The sequence below is a fragment of the Stenella coeruleoalba genome (assembly GCF_951394435.1).
Source record: "Stenella coeruleoalba genome assembly, chromosome: 2".
Classification (NCBI taxonomy): domain Eukaryota; kingdom Metazoa; phylum Chordata; class Mammalia; order Artiodactyla; family Delphinidae; genus Stenella; species Stenella coeruleoalba.
Window position 1 is genome coordinate 67683438 of NC_137147.1, and position 22498 is coordinate 67705935.

Here is a 22498-nt window from a genome sequence, read left to right on the forward strand (position 1 = left end):
CATCCATGTTTTGGCTGAAATATAAAGTCAGTGAAAACTTCTCTCATCTTTAGTTCAAAACTTCTCTCATCTTTAGTTCAAAGTTGTGCTTTTTCCACCATCCCCCTCCACAAGTCACTCATTACTATTGTATTATTGTTATTCACTGCAATTATGATTATCAGAAATAATCTTATTTATTGTTTTCCTTTTTTTCATTTTAATATGATCTGTTATGGTAGGAACCTTGTCTGTCCTCGCAGCTGCACACCTGGTGCCAGTAGTGCCTGGCACAAAGAAGGCCTGAATAGATCATTGCTGTATCTACAGAACACGAATGTCTTCATTTCTCCTGAATCTCAAGCTTTTTGTAAGGCCCTTGTAAACTGACCAGCAAACTTTTTTTTCTCGTGATAGGAAATTGTGGGAAAATTGACTTATTCCAACTTTAAAAGAAAATGAAATACAGTTTCTGACATTAAAAAAAAAACCCTCAGAGAATTCCAAAGGACATTCATTGCATTAAGAATAATTCCACTATTCTCCTAGCTTAGCTGAATCTGGTACATTAAGGAAATTACACTTTACCATGGATGAAGCGAATCATTTTTTAAGTAAGTTAGGACGGAAACTGCCAACACACATGTAGACCTTCTCAGACCATCAAATCCAGGGAGAAAATCAGGTCTCTTCTAGAGCAGTGAATGACACAATGTTTTGGGGGACATTCAAGACTCCATTACTGACCCTGGGAACAAGGCTCAAAGAGAAAATCACCTTGCAATGTCATGTCCTGGGTCAGAAACAGAGGTCAAGACATAAATAAACAAATATTATAAACAAACAAAAAATGCAAGTGAGTGCAAAATAAAATATGCATATTCGTTTGCCTGTGTGTGTGTGTGTGTGTGTGTGTGTATGTGTGCTTGTGCTGTATAAGGGGAAGGACTAGGTAAGTGCAGAAGTGGGCTACATAATTTACCTGGCCCACTGCAAAATGGAAAAAAAAAAATTATTACGCATTCCAAGATGGTGACAGGCAGCAGATCGAGGCCCTGTGCACCTACCTGCACAGTTACCCTGCGCAGTGTGTGAAGCACGCCCAGGTGGGAGGAGAAGATTAGAGTTCATCTCCAAACACCACACCCCCCATCTCCCCACCCCCGCCAAAACTACAACAACAAAGGCAACAACAAGAAACAGCTATCAAAACTAAAGCAGATGGTGTCCAACTTTGACGGTGGCGCTAGTGATGGCGGTGGCGGCTGAGAGCATCACTCCTAAAAAGCAGACTTTAGAGTGATGGCAAAGGAAAGAAAACGGTTTCTGAGGCTCCCGAAGTAGAAACGTCAGACACAAAGAATAAGGTAAAGGGAAAGAGGCCACATCAGACCTTCCTCCTTTCTTTATGTAGACAATGCCTTCTCTTTCAAAATCCTGATTTCAGTGACTTGTGTTTGGTCTGGTGCCTTGGTAGCTGCGGTGGAGCGTGTGGGATTGGGGATCAGGGTGTGTCAGAGTCAAAAAAGGTAGAGACAGGTTTAAATACATTTCCGTGGATTGGCTTCCTACCCTGTTTGGCAACAAACCCAAGGACTCCTAAAAGGAGCCGGGATGTACGTGGGTTTCCAAGGTCCCTCTATTTTCATCCTCCCTCGACACTCCGAAGGTAAGACCCACGGAGAACCGCAGGGCTGGGCATTCTTGGGTCCAGCACAGGTCACCTCACTGGTAGAAGTGCGTAGTCCTCGGACATTTGTAAGAGGTGGCCGGGGACTGTGGGGACCGTGAAGCTCGCGGTCCGGGGCAGCGGGTTGCAGGAGGTGCGCCCCGTCCCCTCCGTCGGCAGTCGGGAAGCCGGGCCAGCGGAGAGCGGAGTCCGGGAGGGGAGGGTCGGACCACGCCCGCGGAGGCGGCCCCGGGCCCTGCCGCTCGGTCCTGCTCCGGACTCGGGAGGCTTAGGCCCCAGGAACCTCGGGCGGAGGGGGCGGCGACCGGGAACCCTGCGGCCACTGCGGCCGCACGGCCGCGGCTCTTGCGGCTCCGGTGCCTGCCGGGTGGTGGCTCCGCAGTGCCCGCCCCCAGCTCCCCTTCCCCGCCCCTCGCGCCCCCTTCCCTGCCCCCGCCCGGCGCCCTGGCCTCGCTGACCCGCCGCCCCGTCCCTCCGCGCGCGCCGCGGCTGCTGCTCCTCCGCGCGGCGGCGCCTCCCCCGCGCGCCGCCCGCGCTCCCGGCGGCGCAATCCTCCCGCCTCGGCCATTTTCCCTCCACCCCCTCCCCTCCTGATCCTCATCCCCTCGCCCTCCCCCCGCGCGGGGACTTTTCCGGAAAGTTTTTATTTTCCGCCTCGACTCTTGAAGAAAGAAGCTCCCGGCTCGGCGGCAGCAAAACTTTTCAGCTCTCCGGACCCGCGGCCCTCGGCGCGCCCGGCCGAGCGATGAGCGCCCCTCCGGTCCTGCGGCCGCCCAGCCCGCTGCTGCCCGTGGCGGCGGCGGCGGCGGCGGCGGCCGCGCTGGTCCCGGGGTCGGGGCCGGGGCCCGCGCCGTTCCTGGCTCCCGTCGCGGCCCCGGCCGGGGGCATCTCGTTCCATCTGCAGATCGGTCTGAGCCGCGAGCCGGTGCTGCTGCTGCAGGACTCGTCCGGGGACTACAGCCTGGCGCACGTCCGCGAGATGGCTTGCTCCATCGTCGACCAGAAGGTAAGGCGCCGCGCGGCTCCGAGCCCGGCGCCTCCCAGCCGCTCAGGGGGCGCTGCCAGCCCGGCCGCCCCCTCGCCGCGCCAACTTTCCGGCTCCGGGGCCTCGGCCGGGAGCCAGCCTCGCCGGCGCGCTGGAAGGGTCTGGCACCCGCCGAGGTTGGACGCCCGCATCCGAGGCACTGCGCTCCCTGTTGTCCAGTTCTCCCCTTGCCCCATCCTCTTATATTCCCGATATCTCTAGGGTCTGCATCCTCCTCACCCATTCCCATCCCTTTCAGGACATTCCCAGGTATCTTGCTCTTTTCGGGTCGCGCCTCTCCCTTCCCCTTAAGACTTCCCGGCTCTCCCCTCTCTTCCTTCTGCACCCTGGACCAGCACATTCCTGGCGCCGGAATCCTCCTTCCTGCACTAGAGTTCCCCCGGGGACACGCTCAGCACGATTTCAGCACCCCTCCCCTCCCCTTCAGGCCCCTCTCCCAGCTCAGATTGATGCTGAGGAGTTCCTGGAATGATCTGGAGAGGAGGAATTTCTCACCTGTCAAATAAGCTTTGAAGAGAGAATGATTGACTCGGCCAGCTGTGAAAACAACTGACCAGACCACGACTACCCACTTCCTTGTGGTCTTTTATTCCCAACCTTATGTGAACATAGGAGCAAATTTTTCAACGATAAATCTGAAAGTTGCAGTCTTCTTGATTTTGATTCCCAAGGTACTGATAGTAGAGCGTTGAAGCTGGGACACAGATATGTAGATGGTAGGGGTACTGTCCAGGAGCACCCGAGGCTGGCTGTGCCCTTAAGTTTGAGGCTGTGGGACTCTGGACAGCGGCCACCAAAGGCAGGGTTGAAAAAGGGCCATTATCCTGGACCAGGCCACCCGAAGAGGAGACCTAGCCCGCCCACCAATGTTTATAGTGCAATTCTGAATTTCAGGTTGTGTCTGTAGCCATCCAGAGGGATGTTGCATGGAAGGGGGTGATAAGAGTATAAAGGAAAGGGGGCCATGGCGCCAGTCTTCTTAGTATAAACAGCAAGTGTTTAGGGGTGGAGACAGAGGTCTCTAAAGGTGCTGAATTTCAACCCCTGGAGGACTGACTAGTACTTACCTTATGAAGATCACTTGAATAATCATGAAAGCTTTCTCTAAACTATTTGGAACAGAATTTGCTAAACCTGCCTGTTGCAAATTGTGGCACTGAGCCCAGGAATATTAGGAAAAGCCCCAGGGAAAAAATCACTAATCTAAAAGTTGTGAAAGTTCTGGAGGCCAGACTAAGGTAACAGCGAGTGCCAGGAATTTTTGTTTATTGAACGTAGTGACATTTTGTAATGCATGTTACTCTTAAATTTTTGCAACTTCCACAAAAATTAGACAAATTTTGTCTAATTCTGCTACAAGTCATATCATATGACTTATCATCAGTATCGTGGAGTGTCTGTTGCAGGTGAAAAGGAGTATTCTCCTAGGCACTGAAAGCCTTCCCTTAATGGCAGTTGTAGTCTACAACAGTTTTCACTGAAAGCCTTCCCTTAATGGCAGTTGTAGTCTACAACAGTTTTACAACAATTAACTGGGGTGCAATCCAGTTAATTAAAGGACAATACTGAATAAGCATATAAGCAAGGTAAATTAAAATTTCTTTAAAAAGCTAATGTAATTGTATAGAATTTTAATTGAAAGCGAGTGATAGAGTTACAGGTAATATTAAGTTAATATAGACAGACTGTTTTTGACCAGCTTTAAAACACACACACACGCACATACATATACACACACCTTGATGGAGTTTAGGATGGGGAGAAACATGTATGGTTCAAGAGGTTTACGACTGGAAATTGATTAGAGAGCGAATTCTTATCTCAGTAGCTACCAAGAGGGATGTTATATGGAGGGGGTGATATGCGTGCAGAGGAGAGAGGCAGCAAGCACCTGTGGAACACAGTGGACCTGAGGGTAGTGGCTAGGATATTTAGAGAAAGTAAAACTGTGAAAAGGCCTTGCAACTAAGATGAACTCAGTTTACTAGGAGTCTCTGTAATCGTCCACATAGAGATATCAAACCAAGGACATCTGAAAGATGGATTTGCTGCATGGAATATGTTTTAGAATGCCAAGAATTTTATGGCAGAAGGAAAATTGGAGTTCATGAGCTAATGGAGTCCTGAGCCAAAGCTCTTGGGGAGAGACCTGGAGAAATACTGGAAAAGGAAAATCATCAGCCCTGGTGACTGAGATATAGGGGGAACCCCTTCCTTCTATATTTACTCTAGCAGTTCTGTCCTGAAGAGTTGGAAACATTTGACTACTTGGGATAGCCAGAATAAAGATCTCACTTACACTTCTTTTTTAAGGTTATGGCAAAGGGAGAGTTAGATTTAGAGATGTGGATTTGACAGTTATTTATGTACAGGATACTGTAAGTAAGTATTTACTGGATTGTGGGTCTAAATAGGAAAATTTTCATCTATTTATCTGTCTTCTGTCATCTATCTTGAGATACAATTATGGCCCCAACAAGATTAAGAGGGCTGAGTATCCATCACAGGATAGCAGAGATCACTTTATTTTGTGACAGTAGAAATGGAGGAGGGGTCAGTGTGTAGTTAAGGAAGTAGGAGGAGGTCCTTTGTTCCTCATTTCAGGTTCTCTTGAAGTACTTTTTCAAGATACTAACTCTGAGGAAGGATAACAGGAGAGAAAAAGAGAGAGAGGAAGGGAGAGAGGGAAGGAAATGGATGTTTTAGGAGAGTGCTGGGAGTTTGAAGTCATTTATAATTTACTATGTAGAACGGAGTCGTGTTGAACTCACAGCAGAATTCTCCAGATTTTCTGAGCCCTCCACATTCACTGTGTTACAGCGTGTTAAGAGGGTTTTCATATGATATGTCTGAGAGTTTCCTAAATACTAATAGAGATCAGACTAGCTTAAATCTTTGGAAGTATTAGCTGACAGTTCAGTTTATATCAGCAACATCCATGGGACATTTTCTGTGGGATGAGTGCTTGAGGTGTATAGAGCTAAATAAGAGAAGTCCTGTCCCTCAGAAGCAATCTTTAAGTGATTATTGTTATCATTTAGAATTCAGAGTATAATTTTCTTTTTAGTTACATAGGTTTGAAAAGTGGCAGACATATGATTGTACTCGAAAACTTTTGATGGCAATTGATCAAAAATATTCTTAGTTTAAGATAAATGTACCCCAAATATGTACTGAATTATATAGCTAAAGAATATAAAAAATTTTTTAAATTATTTTTTAAGTTTAATTTTATATTGTAGTATAGTTGATTTCCAATATTGTTAGTTTCATGTATATAGAAAAGTGATTCAGTTATTTTTAAAAATAGTTTAGATGAAAAATCTAGTGTTCCATTTCTGTATATAACAATTTATGAATGTAGAGATAGAACTAATTCCTTCTTTTTTTAAATACTGGCTTAAGGTTTTATTTATATTATGCTTATTTCTTTATTTTGCAAGCGTGTAACCTTGAAGGCTGGTTGTATGTAAAGACATGTATCATGTTAGTTAGTATACATGATTATTATTTTCTGGAGGGTAAAAAAATAATAACAGTAGTTGACTTCACTTTGAAACATTGTTACTTTCTACTATCAAAAGAACCTTGAATATATAGGCTAAGAAGGAATTGTTTTCAAATAAGGAACAGTATTCCAAAGGAAGAATTACTTTAGTTTCATAGTACATCATCTGTGTGTCTACACACACACACACACACACACACACGTTTTTAAAACAAGCAGTATTAATTTGGGGATGTGGGATGCAATTACTATGACTATCCATTCATTTTGCCTGTTATCTTATTAGAAAAACGACTCATATTTCCCTTTTTTTTTTTTTCCCGGTACGCGGGCCTCTCACTGTTGTGGCCTTTCCCGTTGCAGAGCACAGGCTCTGGACGCACAGGCTCAGTGGCCATGGCTCACGGGCCTAGCCGCTCCACGGCATGTGGGATCTTCCCGGACCGGGGCACGAACCCATGTCCTCTGCATTGGCAGGCAGACTCTCAACCACTGCGCCACCAGGGAAGCCCCATATTTCCCTTTTGAATTTACTTAAATGGAGTAATAGCATCTATAAGACTCCTGGCATAGTTTCACTTTGCATAGTCGTTTATCTGACCAAAGAAACTAAGGAGTGAGATTTTATAGACGATAGCTCACTAAAGGAATAACAAAGTTTAGCGCCTTGGTTTGAGAGCAACTGTGCTCTGCTTATAGTTGTTTTGCTTTCCTTTTTTTTTTAAAGAAGATGTTGGGGGTAGGAGTTTATTAATTTATTTATTTTTGCTGTGTTGGGTCTTCGTTTCTGTGCGAGGGCTTTCTCTAGTTGTGGCAAGCGGGGGCCACTCTTCATCGCGGTGCGCGGGCCTCTCACTATCGCGGCCTCTCTTGTTGCGGAGCACAGGCTCCAGATGCACAGGCTCAGTAGTTGTGGCTCACGGGCCTAGTTGCTCCGCGGCATGTGGGATCTTCCCAGACAAGGGCTCGAACCCATGTCCCCTGCATTAGCAGGCAGATTCTCAACCACTGAGCCACCAGGGAAGCCCGTTTTACTTTCTTAATTGTAAATTGTTTTTCTAACACTTGTAGTGTCACTTTAATTTTTATTGTTAATTTTAGCTATTCTGCTTCTACACAGATTGAGGAAACTGGAAGTAAATAGCTGCTTGATGAGGCCAGCATATGTGGACTAACAAAATCCTTTTAAGCTAATAGGTGTTTGGGTCTTAGGTATATTATTTTATTTATATTTTATATTTGTCACCATTATATGTTTATTGATTTCTGATTTAATGATGAAGTATAGAATGTGTCAGTTCATTAAGCGATTCTTAAAGTAATATAATGCTTTAATACTGTATATCTAAAATTTTGTTTTCAAGATTAGTTAATAATAGGATTATATTTTGATATACAAGTAATGCCTATGTAATATATATCTAATATATACATACATCTGTAGTATATTATCTAAATATCTGTGTTTTGAAGCATAATTTCGAAAGCCTAATTATTCATAGCCTCCAGATGCTGAAGTATTGTTTTATATTTTGCATTGTAGGCTGCAAAACGTGGGGCCTTGTTATATATCTCATAATCCAAAAGAAACTCTGCTTTATGATTTTTCTATCAATACACAGAACTAAAAACCTTTTCTTATCGGTGTATACTGTTTAACAGTTTTCCCAAGGAAATACCATTTGAGTAAGCCTTCCAGACTTAGGGCTGGGAAGAATTGGACAAATATGTGAATTACTTTAGACCTTTAGATTCAGGATTAAGATAAATTTGAAGGAATTTTCTGCAGCAACTATAGTGTGTGTGTATGTGAGAGTGGAGATTGAAAGTAGGGAGTGGAGCTGGAAAACTATTAACGAAGTCTGAAAATTTGTCCCATACTTCATGACTGCATTGCTCTGTATCACCGGACCCCTGTCATAATTATTAAGGGAGATTTAAAACTTTATTTTGCCAATTATTATTACGCTTTTTTTTTTGACAAGATGATTGTATGTAGGTCTTCAATATTTTTGCATAAATGACTTTTTTTTAACATCTTTATTGGAGTATAATTGCTTTACAATGTTGTGTTGGTTTCTGCTGTATAACAAAGTCAGTCGGCTATATGTAGACATATATCCCTTTATCCTCTCCCTCTTGCACCTCCTTACCACCTTCCCCATAAATGACTTTTAATGACCTTACTAGTCAATACAAACAAATTTATAATCCTATGAATGTATGGTTGTCACTTATCTAAGATTACTTTGAAGAATAAAGATAATATGTGTAAAGGATTAAATATACTGCCTGGTAGATAGGTGAATAATAAATAGGAATATTGATGTGCGAGGCTTTATGAATTAGCATACTGTTTTGTTAACAAAGAAATGTATATTCTATTATCTCATTCTTATCTCAATATAAAATTAAAATTGTATTAAAAAGCAATATAGCTGTATGGTCAAGGTAACTCTTTTTTTCTGCCCTGTATAATAGAGCAAATCTTAGGAGTAGCTGCATTTTGATACTGCCTCTGAAATTCAACCTCAGAATTCCTCAAGGAGTAATTTGATTATTGCTAAATGAAAAACACATATGTTGATGAACTAAAGCATCTTTTTATTGCATTTTATTATTTTTGACAAGAAGTTGATTTAATTGCTTTTCAGTTTCAAGTGGCATTCCAATGATATTTCAGTTGATAAAAAAAAAAGGGACATAAAATAGGTAATTGTGCAACATTTGGCAACATAATGGTTCTCAAACATGGTCCTCAGGACTGAAATCAAAAGTTCCTTTGTAGATTGACCCTTGATGTGAGGAGGAAGGCACTTGGAAATGACTTACGGAGATCACATTTTGCTGCGATGCTAGCATATAGAGCTTATTTGTTAAACTGTTGCATCTGATGAACATCTAATATAACGTGGTTGGTTGTGCACACGCAGAAGTGTTATATTGGGATGAGAGGCGATTTTACTGGGAAACGATTGAGACAACAGTTTGGCTAAGCCAATCACAAGTCTTTTTCCAGGTCTTTTCACTAACTACCACTTACCACTCATGGGAGTCCATGCTCCTTTAAGACAACAACAATCAGTAATTATTCATCCATCTTTTAAAGAAGAAAAATGGAATGGATAATTACATGAAACCTGTGTGTGTGTGTCTGTGTGTTGTGTGGTGTGTGTGTGTTTATATTAGATTGGAATCATTGAATAAGCTCTCAAACTGTAGTGAGAAACTAGTAGTATAATCAAGATAGCAAAGCCTGGACTCAGATTGGATTAGAAGTGAATAAAATGCAGTTCCATTGGAGTTGATCATAACATGAGAATTCTTTGTTTTATTTTTATATTTGTTTGTGGTGTTTCTGTGTGTTGAGGATAGCTAATGCTTTTGACCTCTGACCGCTGATAGTCACCTTGGTTCATCTGAAAGCTCTAAACCCAAATGTGAAAATAGAGGTTGAAAATATAGGGTGTTTTTAACGATAGTGCTCATCTTTTAATTTCCCCAGTATTATTCTAGAGAGGTTTTGAAAATGAGATTTCAGTTTCTTAAATCTTTCCTTGGTGTTGGAATATGTTAGAACAACAAGAAAAATAATGCATCAATTTTTCTCTTTCTTCTGATAGCGTTTAGATACAGAGAAAATGGTTATTTTGCTCACAGATATTAAAAATTCTTTTCATATTTTCTACAAGAATATGTGAAATTTCTCCCAGGAGTTCCTCTGATACTGTCAAACAAATATTTTTGTACCATTAAAAATCGATAATGACAGCACTGCTTGACGTTGCTTGGCAGCAGAGAAACCCACATTATGCTGTTTCTTATTCTGTCTTTCTAGTCTCACAGAAAATAGATAATTAAATAAATAAAGCCTTTAATTACATGGCCACTGTGGCCATTATGGAATATCATACAATTTATATAGTTATAAAGGTGAGAGTTGGGATAAAAATCTCACATATTGAGACATAATTATGCTAGTCCAAATTTATAATTTCCTATATAGAAGTTTCTTCCAAAGTTGCAAAAAGGTTTATTTGGCTAAAGCTAGACAGTTGATACAGCAGCTAAGCAGTGTTGGCAAATATGAAGATTAGATTTTTAAATATGCAATCATGCACAAATTTTGTCCAACTTATTTTACTGAAAAGAAAAAAAGTTATGTACCCTTTACTGCTTCACTGGATTTTATTCTGACTAGGCCACTAATTGATGAGGAATTTGTTGAACTTAGTCACAATTTCAAAAATTTCTGAATGCCTCTCTCCCTGTCCACAGCCATTTTTTTTCACATATATGTTATGAAATGAATGAAAAGTATGAATGTGATAATGAAAATATGAGCCACAAGCAGCTGTGGCTTTCACCATTGTTAAAAGCAGAAAAGAGTTGAGGGGAATAGTGGGGACAAGAGGGGTGGCAGTTAAGCTTTGGTGATGGCTTTGAATCCATGGTGGCTGAGTAGACTTGAGTAGGCTACCGTGGGCGAGGCTGGTGGGATTTTGAGACTAGTGGCACCTTCGGGCAGTGAAGGAGAATAACAGCAAAGCTCTGACCTCTTATGGATTGAATTAGCAGGAATGGTCCCACCAAGTAAAGCCTGCATAGCAATCGGGAGAGGTATGGAAGTGGCTTTTTACAAACAGAGTTGGTCCTCTTGGGAGGTTTTCAGAGTGCCACAGGCGAGAGGTTCAAAGAGCAACCCCACAAGGATTTGACTGTGAGAGTTTCAGGAGGAGCTTGTCCTGGGAGCCTTGGACCCTGCTCTACAAGGTTCTCGGGCCTCATGGTAACAGTGACCTGCAAAGGGGAGCCTACAGAGCAACACCTTCCTGTCAGTGACTCTGTGTGCCTGTCTGTGTCTTGGCTTCTTTGCGTTTGTCGCGTCTGATTTTCCCAGTAGCCCTTTGTAATAGTCATTTTCTCTCCATTTTAAGGATGAGGGAGCTAAATAAGGGTCAGAGAGGTTAAGTCGTTCACCCCAGATCACATAGCTGCTAAGTAAAAAGCAAAACCGTCCAATTCTTTCTTCCCTTCATTGTAGGTAACCCTAAGAGCAAGGAGGGCTGGGAGGGCCATAGGTCTATATACAGAGTTTGGAATTATCAAATTGAGGGGGAGGGGAAATGTTAAACTCCCGTATGTTGGGTGAAATTTATTTAAAAACACTTCAGCTTTGACAGTGTGATATTATTTCTGTTAGTTTAAAGTATTCCTTAATCTGGAAGACTTCCCTTATGCCGGATTCACATCCCAGTTAGCGGTCAGCTGGAATTCTAACCACTTTGGAGGCTACCACTGCACGGCTTCTTTCATCTGTGGCAAGATACCTACCCCAGCTATTGATAATTAGCATAAGGGACATTAAATATGGACTCTCATTGGGGATATTAGGGCCATTAGAGATATGTGATTGCCTAAAGTATTTTAGAGACATGCATTACCCTTGAGGAGTCATATGAACTGTAATGTATCTACTTGTTAATATGTTGGGTTTTATTAAAATAAATATCTGTGTGGCAGGATCTGGTTTGGTATTTGCTTTCAGCCAGTCATCACCCATCTTTAAATTTCCAGACACCACGGTTATTTATCCAGAGAAGTTAATTACCTTATGTGATTAAATTTCCTGGGTTGGTTCACAACCCTTCCTTCCAAGGAAATATGGACACAGAGGTGTTTTGGAAGAAGTGATTATGTTAAGAACGTCTGTTGATTAGTGTGGCTCAAGACTAGTGTATATAAAGAATTTTAGGTACCCGTGAACATCAGTGAATCATTTCTTCTTGAATAGTATATTGATTCTGAGCAGATTTTGAGAAAGTAATTTAGGGTCTTAAGAAAAGTGCCTGTCAGTGGTTGCTTTTCATTTGAGAAGTATTTGGATTGCCTGTATGCATATGCTTAGGATTATGCTTTTCAAATATGTTTCCTATTTTTATAAATTTTATGTATTTGTTTGCTTATTTTTGGTCAATTATAAATTAGTCCCCACCCTAAGGTAAACTTAGTCTCACTTGTGCATAATCAATTACAAGCCATGTGGAATTTTTCTTTCCACTTCAGTAGTGCTCACCAATCTGGATTGTGAATTGTCTTGTGTTCCTTTGCATTGTCTGTGTACAGGGCTAAGGCCAACACTTACCATATAGACTAATTGTACTGTTTTTACAAAAACATAATTGTATATATAGGTAGACATGATTTGATTTAAAGTATTATCATAACTCAGTTATATCCCAAGGGTTCCTGCCCTGAATGACCATTGGGAAGCCTATAGTAAAGTAGGTACTCAGCCCTAATAGATTAGAAAGGTACCTGAAATATTGCCTCTTTCTGATATATTTGGAACTTTGGAGCTTTAGTACAATGGACAGGTTACATAGAGAATTATCTTTTTTTTTTTTTTTTTTCGCGGTATGTAGGCCTCTCATAGTTGTGGCCTCTCCCGTTGCGGAGCATAGGCTCCGGACGCGCAGGCTCAGCGGCCATGGCTCACGGGCCCAGCAGCTCCGCGGCATGTGGGATCTTCCCGGACCTGGGCACAAACCCGCGTCCCCTGCATCGGCAGGCGGACTCTCGACCACTGGGCCACCAGGGAAGCCCCTGGGAATTATCTTTTGATATGACTCACTGATAGTCTCTTGGCTGACAGAAAGGGAGCAGAGCTGTCCAGCTGTACTAGAAATCTGAATTTACTAGATGTCTCCTAGTGGAGTACTTACTGTTCTCATAAGCCTTATCTTCAGATAACCTGTCTTGAACTAGGAGGGCATGGCATCAGTTGTTGCTCGAGGAGTAGTGAGGTGGATCACTCATGCCTGGCTCTCCTCTACCAACGATCAGTGCTGAGAAAAAATTGCGTAGCTTTACAGTGCTCTCCAGACAGCAGGGTTCTGTGCCCTTCCCTTTGACACATGCTAATTCCATCTATTCATGTGGCATGAGCTCTTGTCACCTGGGATGTAGATTTTTAGAGTATTTAAATAAATCCTGTAGCTTGCATAGATTTGCAAAGAATGAAAGACTAGATATTGCATGATCTTCGCTTTTATTCAATTCTTTGGGAAGAATAGGGAGCAAAAGTGAACATAGAGTGACGATGGACTAATTAGTAGAGTTAAATACAGTGACCAGATGCCCACTTGTCTGGGATAGTTCCAGTCGTGTCTGTTTTCCAAGAATTCTTTTTTTTTTGCAGTACGCGGGCCTCTCACCGTTGTGGCCTCTCCCGTTGCGGAGCACAGGCTCTGGACGCGCAGGCTCAGCGGCCATGGCTCACGGGCCCAGCCGCTCTGCGGCATGTGGGACCTTCCCAGACCAGGGCACAAACCCATGTCCCCTGCATTGGCAGGTGGACTCTCAACCACTGCGCCACCAGGGAAGCCCTCCAAGAATTCTTTTACATTGTATGTTTACTGATAAAGAACTGTGGAATTTTAAGTTAAAAACAAACAACAAAAAAAACAAAGAAAAATCTTATTTAGGACAGATATTTTATTGCCTTTTGGCCAAATGTCCTTGTATATTTAAATATAAAAGCAAAACTTACACTTAGAATTTATTTCGTGGAGTCACCAGATTATTTATATTAACCATGTCACATTGAGTAATTTTTCTAAACGGAATCTTAAGCTAAAAACAAAATGAAAACCTTACTGTGATTAGAATATTATCCCCTTTGACCAAAAATTAATGTATAACTTAAAGATGAAGACAGTCAACATTTAGAATTGATTTCATAAGCCAGTTAATTAGATCTGACTTTGAATATAGTATCTAAAGTAATTTGAGCTCTATTTTTTCCAACCAATCAATGTAAATCAAGATATTGTCATACTTATGTATGTTTTTTGTTTCAAGCAGCAAATAATTGTACTTATTCTGGTAGTTCATACTACCCTTATTAATTCAAGTAAGTAAATAGAAAGGCCTGCCTTGAAGCTCCAGCACCCTTGGCAACCATCACAAAGGTAGAGTACACTGACTTACATGCAGAGGGATAACACTGTCATAGTTTCAAGGTGTACTTTACTGTATTCTCTGGTCTGCAGAAAATATAGTGTGGTTAGCCAAAAAGGAGAGAAATTACACACAAATATCCTTGATTACTTAGAAAACTTGTCTTATATTTAAAGAAAAATAAGGCGAATAAGAGAGATAATTTCTTTGGAAATTATATTGTCCCACAATAACAATGTGTAGGCTGTAGCTCATATTTTCTTAAGATGTTCACAGGCATAGCCTGGAAGAAGCAAATATATGAGTTATACCTGTTCTTCTATGCTTGATTTCTATTGATGAATATACTGTTGAAGTAATATTAAGAATTTTAAATTCAGAAATTATAGTGTTGAAAATAATGCAAGTCAGTGGGGCCTAAAACCACTTGAAAAGGAACTTGATTTTGTATAATCATTTCTGTTTAGAATTTTCCTCACATGGAATATTATAATTTTATACTTGAATTAAATAATTGTTTTTCTTTTACTTTGAAAATTATAAAATTACCACATACAATAGGCTGAATAGTGACCCTCAAAGGTGTCCACATCTTAATCCCTGGAACCTGCAAAGGGTACGGCAAAAGGGACTTCGCAGATGTGATTAAGTTAAGAATTGTGAGTTGAGGAGAGTATCCTGGATTCACTGGGTGGGCCCAGTCCCATCATATGAGCCCTTAAAAGTGGTGAATGTTCCAGGTTAGGTCAGACAGGTGAGACCAAAAAGCAGGAGAGATTACAAGTATGAGAGGGACTGGATCCCCTTTTGCTGACTTTGAAGATGGAAGATATGGGCCAAGAGCCAAGGAATGCTGGGATCACTATGAGGGGGAAACAGGAGGAGTCAGATGATAGTAGTAGGAGGAGATGTGACAGCAGTAACTGGAGGTGATTCAAGAAAGGGGTCATGAACCAATACAGCTGAAGCTAGAAGCTGAAAAAGGCAGGAAAGATGATTCTCTCCTAGAGCTTCCAGAAGGAACCATACCTTGACTTTAACTCAGTGAAACTGATTTTGTACTTCAATGTACAGAAGTGTGAGAGAATAAATTTGTGTTTTTTAAAGCTGCTGAGTTTGTGGTAGTTTATTACAGAAGTAATAGGAAACTAATATACCACATTCGCTTGAGAAAAGGCGAGAAATTCAGATATATCCCAAAAAGGGAGCTCGATTCATTCTATAAATGAATATGCTCATCATAACTCGCATATAGTTCTTTTTCTCTTTTCATTCGATACTGTCTTTCTGTGTCAGATTTTAAATATGAAATGTTCAGTGCCCTTGGGGTTAATTTTTGTGTGAAGAAAGGCTATTCAGATATTTACTTTGGTTTTAGAATTTAATATTCAGGGTATTAAAGTTACAGATTCAGATGTTAGTCTTAATCTTTCTAGTGCAACTTATAAATAGTTTAATTTTTTAAGTCTAGTAGATTTTAGCAGTCACATTTAAGGACGTTTGGAGAATTAGTATCCTTTGCAAATGTAATTATTTAAATACTTTCAAACATTTCAAAATGCATTTCTAAATTTAATATATTCTGTTTTCTTTAAATACTGCAATCACCTGCTTGATAAACCTTTATATCTTCTTTAGTAATTCTTATACATTTTATAAATGAAACTTATAAATATGCAAATATGGTAAAATTTAAGTTCTTAAATGTTCCATTGCCATATACATAAGCCAAAATTAATTGCTTAATTATATTTATATAATATGCACAAAAGTATTAATATGATGGTTTTGACTCTCAAACTTTTCTATATTTAGTTTCAACTATTCCCATTTTTGAAAGATGTTTTTCTACCTGTGAAATAATTATGTGATTCCACACAGTTTGTGGAGTTCCCTCCCCATATGAATTCTGCAGTTGTCTTCTTGGCTTGGTTAAGGTTGCATAAACACCAGTGCTTTTAGCTGGGATGGAGATTGGATTCTTGCTGGAAGTATAGGTCAGTTCCATGGAATCCTGTTTCTGTCTGTGATTCCATTACTTCAAGAATGGGGGTAATCATGTATCCCATCGCTGGATTCAATTTATGTATTACTTCTGAGTGCTGAAAAGTCTCAAATTCCTATCCAGATTGATCATTTGATTGGATTTTGAATCACTTTAAGTCCTAAGATAAATGAATCCCTTTTCTGTCTACACTAAAGAGCTTTGAACCTAACGGAATAACTGCATTTTCATATTTTTTTCTTAAGGCTCTTAAGGCTACATTATTCTTAGAGATATTAGTATGTGATTGAATGTTGGCCCTCTCTCAGGGCCTTGCCTGACCATCTAGTCACAACTCATAAGATGATTCTCCTAACTTGGTATTTTCCCCTGTAAATAAAAGAACACTCAGGGCACCACTTTCTAATATCTGAATAGAATTGGTATATGGATTTATCACAATATGTTTAACTTGTCTCCTACTCTTGGATATTTAGGATTCTTTCAATTTTGGGTTTTAGTTTTTCTTTTTTTAAGCATCTTTATGCATATGCCATGGCAGAAATTTTATATTTGAACTTTTATATTTGAACTTATCTGTTAAAATTCCTAAGATTAATATTGTCTTTTAATATTGTCTGTTAATATTCCTAAGATTAATATTTAGATTATAGTTCTTATTTTAGACTTACAGTGATTCTTTGCTTTCTTCAATTTGAAAAGTACAAATGCATAGGGTTTTGGGGGTTTTGCTCTGCTTTTAGAGAGAAAAATCAAGTGGAGCAAGCAGCAAGATGCAGAATAAACTTATTTTTAATAGCCAACACTTAATCCATCATTGGGTAGACTACATATGGACTATATCTAGCAAATTCACAGTGAACAAATAATAAAATTTAAAAAAAGAACACTTTCCTTTTTCCTGTTTTCTTTTGTAACAACTGGCCTGATATTTTCTCTGTATATCCAAATTCACTTTGATCTTTTAAAAAGCAGTTTGAAAAATACACATTCCTATAAAATTTCCATAGGATAATTTCTTAAAGATTAAAATTTCATCCTAGCTTGCTCTTACAGTTCTCTGTAATGTTCTTTAGATACCTGAAATGCAAAGAAGAGGTCCTTAAAGACCTCAGTGTGAGTGTCATCTTTACATGTCCGTTTTTTTCAAAAGTCTTTTCTTTTGCAAAAGAAGCAATTGCATTATTTATTCAATACTGTAGAGCTGTCTTTGATAATTTAAAATATGTTTTGATTGATAAAACTTTGATTTACACACAAAGGTTCAGGAACGTCTTTATTGAGTAAATTGAATAAGATTGAGTAAATCACATGAGAGTGTAAATACCATACAGGCAGCCATCTTTGCCTGTTTCTCCTTTGTTACATCCCAGGGATCTAGAATAGTGCCTGGCACCGAATGATTTGAAATAAAGATTTGTCCCATTATTTACTGGTTAAGTTTCTAGAAGTAGAACTGTGTGATCAGTCTGTATGCAAATTTGTCTTTAGTTATATCTGGTCTATCTGCTTTCTAGGAAGTCCTCATTTCTACTTTTGATCCGTAATTATTATTCAAATCATTGGTTTTTAAAAAGTGAATTAGAAATATTTTGGGAGATAAGATGTACTTCCAGAGAAAGTTGGGCTGTTATTTGAGGAAACAAGCAAACACAAAATTCTGGAATTTGAGTGTCATCTGAGGAACTGGTATTCCTCTCATCTAACTGGGCCAAGAATTTGAAGCCAGCGAAAGCTTTCCTGAAAACGTTTTATGATTGGGCCTGAATAAATATTTGTTGAATTGAATTGAGTCTTTGGAACAGAAGGAGTCTTTTGTGGTTGTTAGTGGATACCTAGTTGAAATATTATGAAAGGCACTTCAGTGTTTTACTTGTCAAATCTCAGCCTAATTTACCTGTAGATTTTAAGAACATAATTATGGAAATAATAAAAAGTCTGACATATAAAATATAGTGGTAGGAGAGACAGTGATGGAGAGGAAAGAATAATGTCTTTGCGGGAGTGGGGGGGTGAATCAGAAAATAACACAAATTCAACCAATGTTAGCTGGAAGTCCCTTTGCTTTTTTTTTTTGTTTTTTTTTTTGTTTTTTTGCTTCCCACTGGCTTGTGGAGTGAACTTGAGAAGCTCGGATGGGCTGACAGGGAACAGGGAGCATTCAACAGAGTGGCCTCAAGCAAGGAACTTTTTTAATAGTTAATAGTCACTAGTTTGGCTGCTTTGATGTGTCAGTAGGATTACAATTTAAAAACATTTACCTTTTCTTTGTTTCCTGCCAATTCTTAACCTTAGTTACTTTAATTTCTTTACTTTTTATGTCACAATTACTGTGTTTTACATTTCTTAAGTCAGATTTTAGCTTTTTAAATGATATAAAGTTATGCTTTTTCTTTTTTTCTTGCGGTACGCGGGCCTCTCACTGCCATGGCCGCTCCCGTTGTGGAGCACAGGCTCCGGAAGCGCAGGCTCAGTGGCCATGGCTCACAGGCCCAGCCGCTCCGCGGCATGTGGGATCTTCCGGGACCGGGGCACGAACCCGTGTCCCCGGCATGGGCAGACGGACTCTGAGCCACTGCGCCACCAGGCAAGCCCAAAGTTATGCTTATTTTTGAAAATCATTTTTATTCATACTTTTAATACTTATTGTATACTAGATGGCAGATGTTAAATTATATATCTATATCTGTCCATCTGTATGTGTATATGTTTGTGTTTCTTATTTGGGGGGATATTTTTTAAAGTCTTATCTTATTTGGGAGGTATTTTTTAAAGTCTTTTCTTAATTCTTTTTATTTTCTGTTCATAATTTTAGCTCTTGACAATCCAGATTTACACCTCATATGTTTTAAATTTTCTGTCCTGCTGTTAGTATCTTTTTTTTTTTCCTTCATAATTTACGTTCTCCTGCAGTTTTAAGACTTCTCGGACATTCTTAAATGTCTGAGTTGATTTTCTCCTGAGTCACAAACACTACTGGGTGGATATCATATTTGATTTTCTGCAGCCCTGTTGCTTTTTAACATAACATCCAGTCCTTGGATGAGGAATCTGTGATCACCCAAGTACATAACCACTCTATTTGGGCAAAGAGTTGCGTGCTGTCAGCCAGAAGTTTGTGTAACTTCAGCAGTCACTCCTGGGGAGGGCTTCTCCCAGCCCTTGGTGCCAAGCCAGGGAAGATGACACCCTCATCAGTCATTCATAACAGGTGGAACAGTAGTGATTTTGTACCCGTGATTCTGTTTAAAACTATCCTGCTTCTAGGCTACTTATACAAGGATGGTCCCCACCTTTCCTGGCAAGATTTTACAAAGAACGAAAAAGCTGGTGAGAAGAGGAGTTATCTCAACTTGGCTTTTTCACAGTGAAAATTTTCTCCACTGGAAAACAGTTGTTTAAAGTCATCAAGTGTATCTTTTATCCAGCATTTTAAGAGTCGAGCTCTTGATATTGAAAAGAACTTTCTTCCTGTTTATTTTTGGATTAGTGACCCTACCCCCCTCTTCCCCCCAATTCCTTGTGGTGCAGGGATATGGAAGACTAAGATTTCCTGGAGAGAAACTTGTTAAATTTCATGAATTAGGCCAAGTTACAACACTCTTGATGGTGTAGTGTGACCTTCCTGCCTTTCTCCTCCAAGAATTTTCTCTCTGACTCCCTTGAAGGTGTGCTCTTTCATCTTGATGGGGTTCATCTCACACAGTCAGTGTGCTGTGCATATGAAAATCAGCTTTAGAGGTGACATCAGTCATCTGGCAGTCCCAGAGTACAAGTAAACTGTCTTCAGAAAAAGTACCATGTGTTCTCCACAAATTACTGATTTATTGGCCTTTTGTCCAAACTGATTTCCAATTAAAAATCTTAAGTCTTGTTGAGGCCACTGATTTTTTATACTAGGAACAGTCAGGAATTGGATGCTATTTTTGTACCACCTCTTCTAACTGGAAATAATATCAAATTACTTTTAGGTTTTATTAATTTCACCTTGGCCTTTGAATCCATGAAATAAGAATCAGTTGTGATTTAACTTGTTTGAACTCAGCACACAGCCCTGATCATTTAAGCTCTATCAGAACCTGCTCAGTAAGGGACCATTGGCATAAACATCAGTAGGAATCAACTTCTGATAGGTCACTTAAGATAATAATAGCAATTATTATTATTATTGTGAGTATTATCCCTAGTACAGCTAACATTTGTCAGCCATTACTCTACCACTCTTAAAGGGCCTACCTCGTCTAACTCATTTACCCCAGAGGTAGATAAGAATTACTTGTCGTGATGCCATTAAGCGATTTCTAGGTTGGTTAGTCCGCATGATCTATGAATCTCAGGTCTAGGGTGAGGCCCAATACATTGTTCATTATGATGTACAGCCGCCTTTGTAAGGAACCTACAGAAGAATTTCCTGTTAAACTTTAGTTCTGAGAATAGTTATTCGTCTCTGGAGCTGTTCCTAGGCTTCTAATCTCACTGATAGTGTGAAGTGTGAAATTAACATTTTTCAAACTTGTGATGACTGCCCTAAAAGTTAGAGCCAAATTTGAGGCCCAAAGAGCAGGTGTACAGGACTTTATGGTATGGATTTTAAAATTTGTTCCTACCTCTCCTTTGTCCTCACACTTGTTCTTCTTTTTCCTTTTTCAGCTAAGACAAAATATAAACAAATGAATAAAAATTCTAATAACGGTTATCTCTGTTTTGGGGTAAGACAGATGTTTATTATTTTCTTTTTACTTTTCTTAATTCTTTTATGAAAACTGTGGTTGGAGAGCCAGGGTCATGTGAGAATTGGAGGACTCTTTGAGTGCAGATTTTATTTTGTCATTTTGAATTAGCCCTATTTGAAATGACCAGATCTTTATAGAACAAGGCTGTTACGTTGAGTACTTTCAGAACAGTACGTCATTGCATCCTTGGAGCATCCATGTAGGAGAGAAATACTCAATCCCTCAAAAATACCTTCTAAAGGAAGTGACAGCGGCTATTAATTTGATGCTTCAGCTTTACTCTATTTGCCTCACTTTTAGAAGACTTTGGTACTGTTTTGATGATCCATATTATTGATAAAAATAATTTATTCCGGTAAATGTAATGTGTTTTGAATGAGTTTCTTGCCGTGAACATGAATTAATCACAATTCCAATGCACCTCGCTCCACGTTGTGCGTTGTGTCCCGTGAGAGGAGTGACAGCATGACAGAGTGGAAAGAGAAATCTGGCTTCCGAGTAGAAGACCCAGGTTATGGTCTTTCCAGACGTACACCCGGTACTTAACTATACGCCAACCACTGTTCTAAGCACTGGAGATGTAAACTTGAACAGCATTGGGATCCCTGATAGTCTCCTAACTTCTGAATCCTGAGTCCCCACATTTTTACAATGTCTTATCTAACAGGGATAACAGTTTCTCTTGTTCCTACTACAGGGGTGGTTGTTGAAACAATCAAAAGAAAAATGTCTTGAGTGAGTGTTTTGAAAAGGGCCCAGCAGTGTTACGATGGGAAGATAATTTTCTTGATGAAATAGTTTGACATTTTCATGTTACTGTGGATCAGATGCCAGTGTTAGTTGATTAAATGATACATGTGGAGTTGAAAACTCATAGAATTAATGAACTTAATGCTTTACCTTTTAAAGTGCTTTATAGTAGGGTTATTATAAGAGTTTTCTTTTTCCCTTTCCAAAGCCAAAGTTTTTTAATTAACACTGGCTCTCACTTGGCCTGGCTTGACTACTGTTTTTGCTACATACTTTCTGAGTAACCTTGGGCAATTTACTTATTATCTCAATTGCCTTTTCTGTAAAATGGGGATAATAAGTGTCTATGCATCATAGTGACTTCTTTTTTAACATCTTTATTGGAGTATAATTGCTTTACAATGGTGTGTTAGTTTCTGCTGGTGATCTTTTAATAATATTATCATGCAGGTTAATAATGTCTATAGGACAAACAGTGCTTTGCACATTTTAAGCAGTCTATGCTAGCTATGATGACATCTCATTCATAGCATTAAGGTCATAAATTCAGGCTTGTATGGGCAAAATCATACATGGTAAATTATTATTTTACATGAACAACCTCTTCATGTTTAAGGGTGTATTGTATAAAATAAATTGATTCTACATTTTTTTTCAGTTTCCTCATTTTATTATTATTTTAATTTTTTATTGAGTTATAACTAACATACAATAGTATATTAGTGTTAGGTGTACAACATACTGATTTCATACCTTTATACGTTATGAAATGATCACCACAATAAGACCAGTTACCATCCATCAGCATACAAAGTTGTTACATCAT

At 39.7% G+C, this 22498-nt stretch overlaps 1 protein-coding gene across 1 annotated transcript in view; it reads left to right on the forward strand.

The window, feature by feature from the left end:
* The first annotated feature begins 2269 nt into the window (after nucleotides 1–2269).
* Nucleotides 2270–22498, forward strand: part of PRKD1 (protein kinase D1) — a 333614-nt gene continuing 313385 nt past the window's right edge. Inside the window, exon 1 of the mRNA XM_079905696.1 lies at nucleotides 2270–2675. Within this exon, the coding sequence (XP_079761822.1) occupies nucleotides 2415–2675 (261 nt within the window). The 5' untranslated portion in view covers nucleotides 2270–2414. The remainder of the gene's footprint in view (nucleotides 2676–22498) is intronic.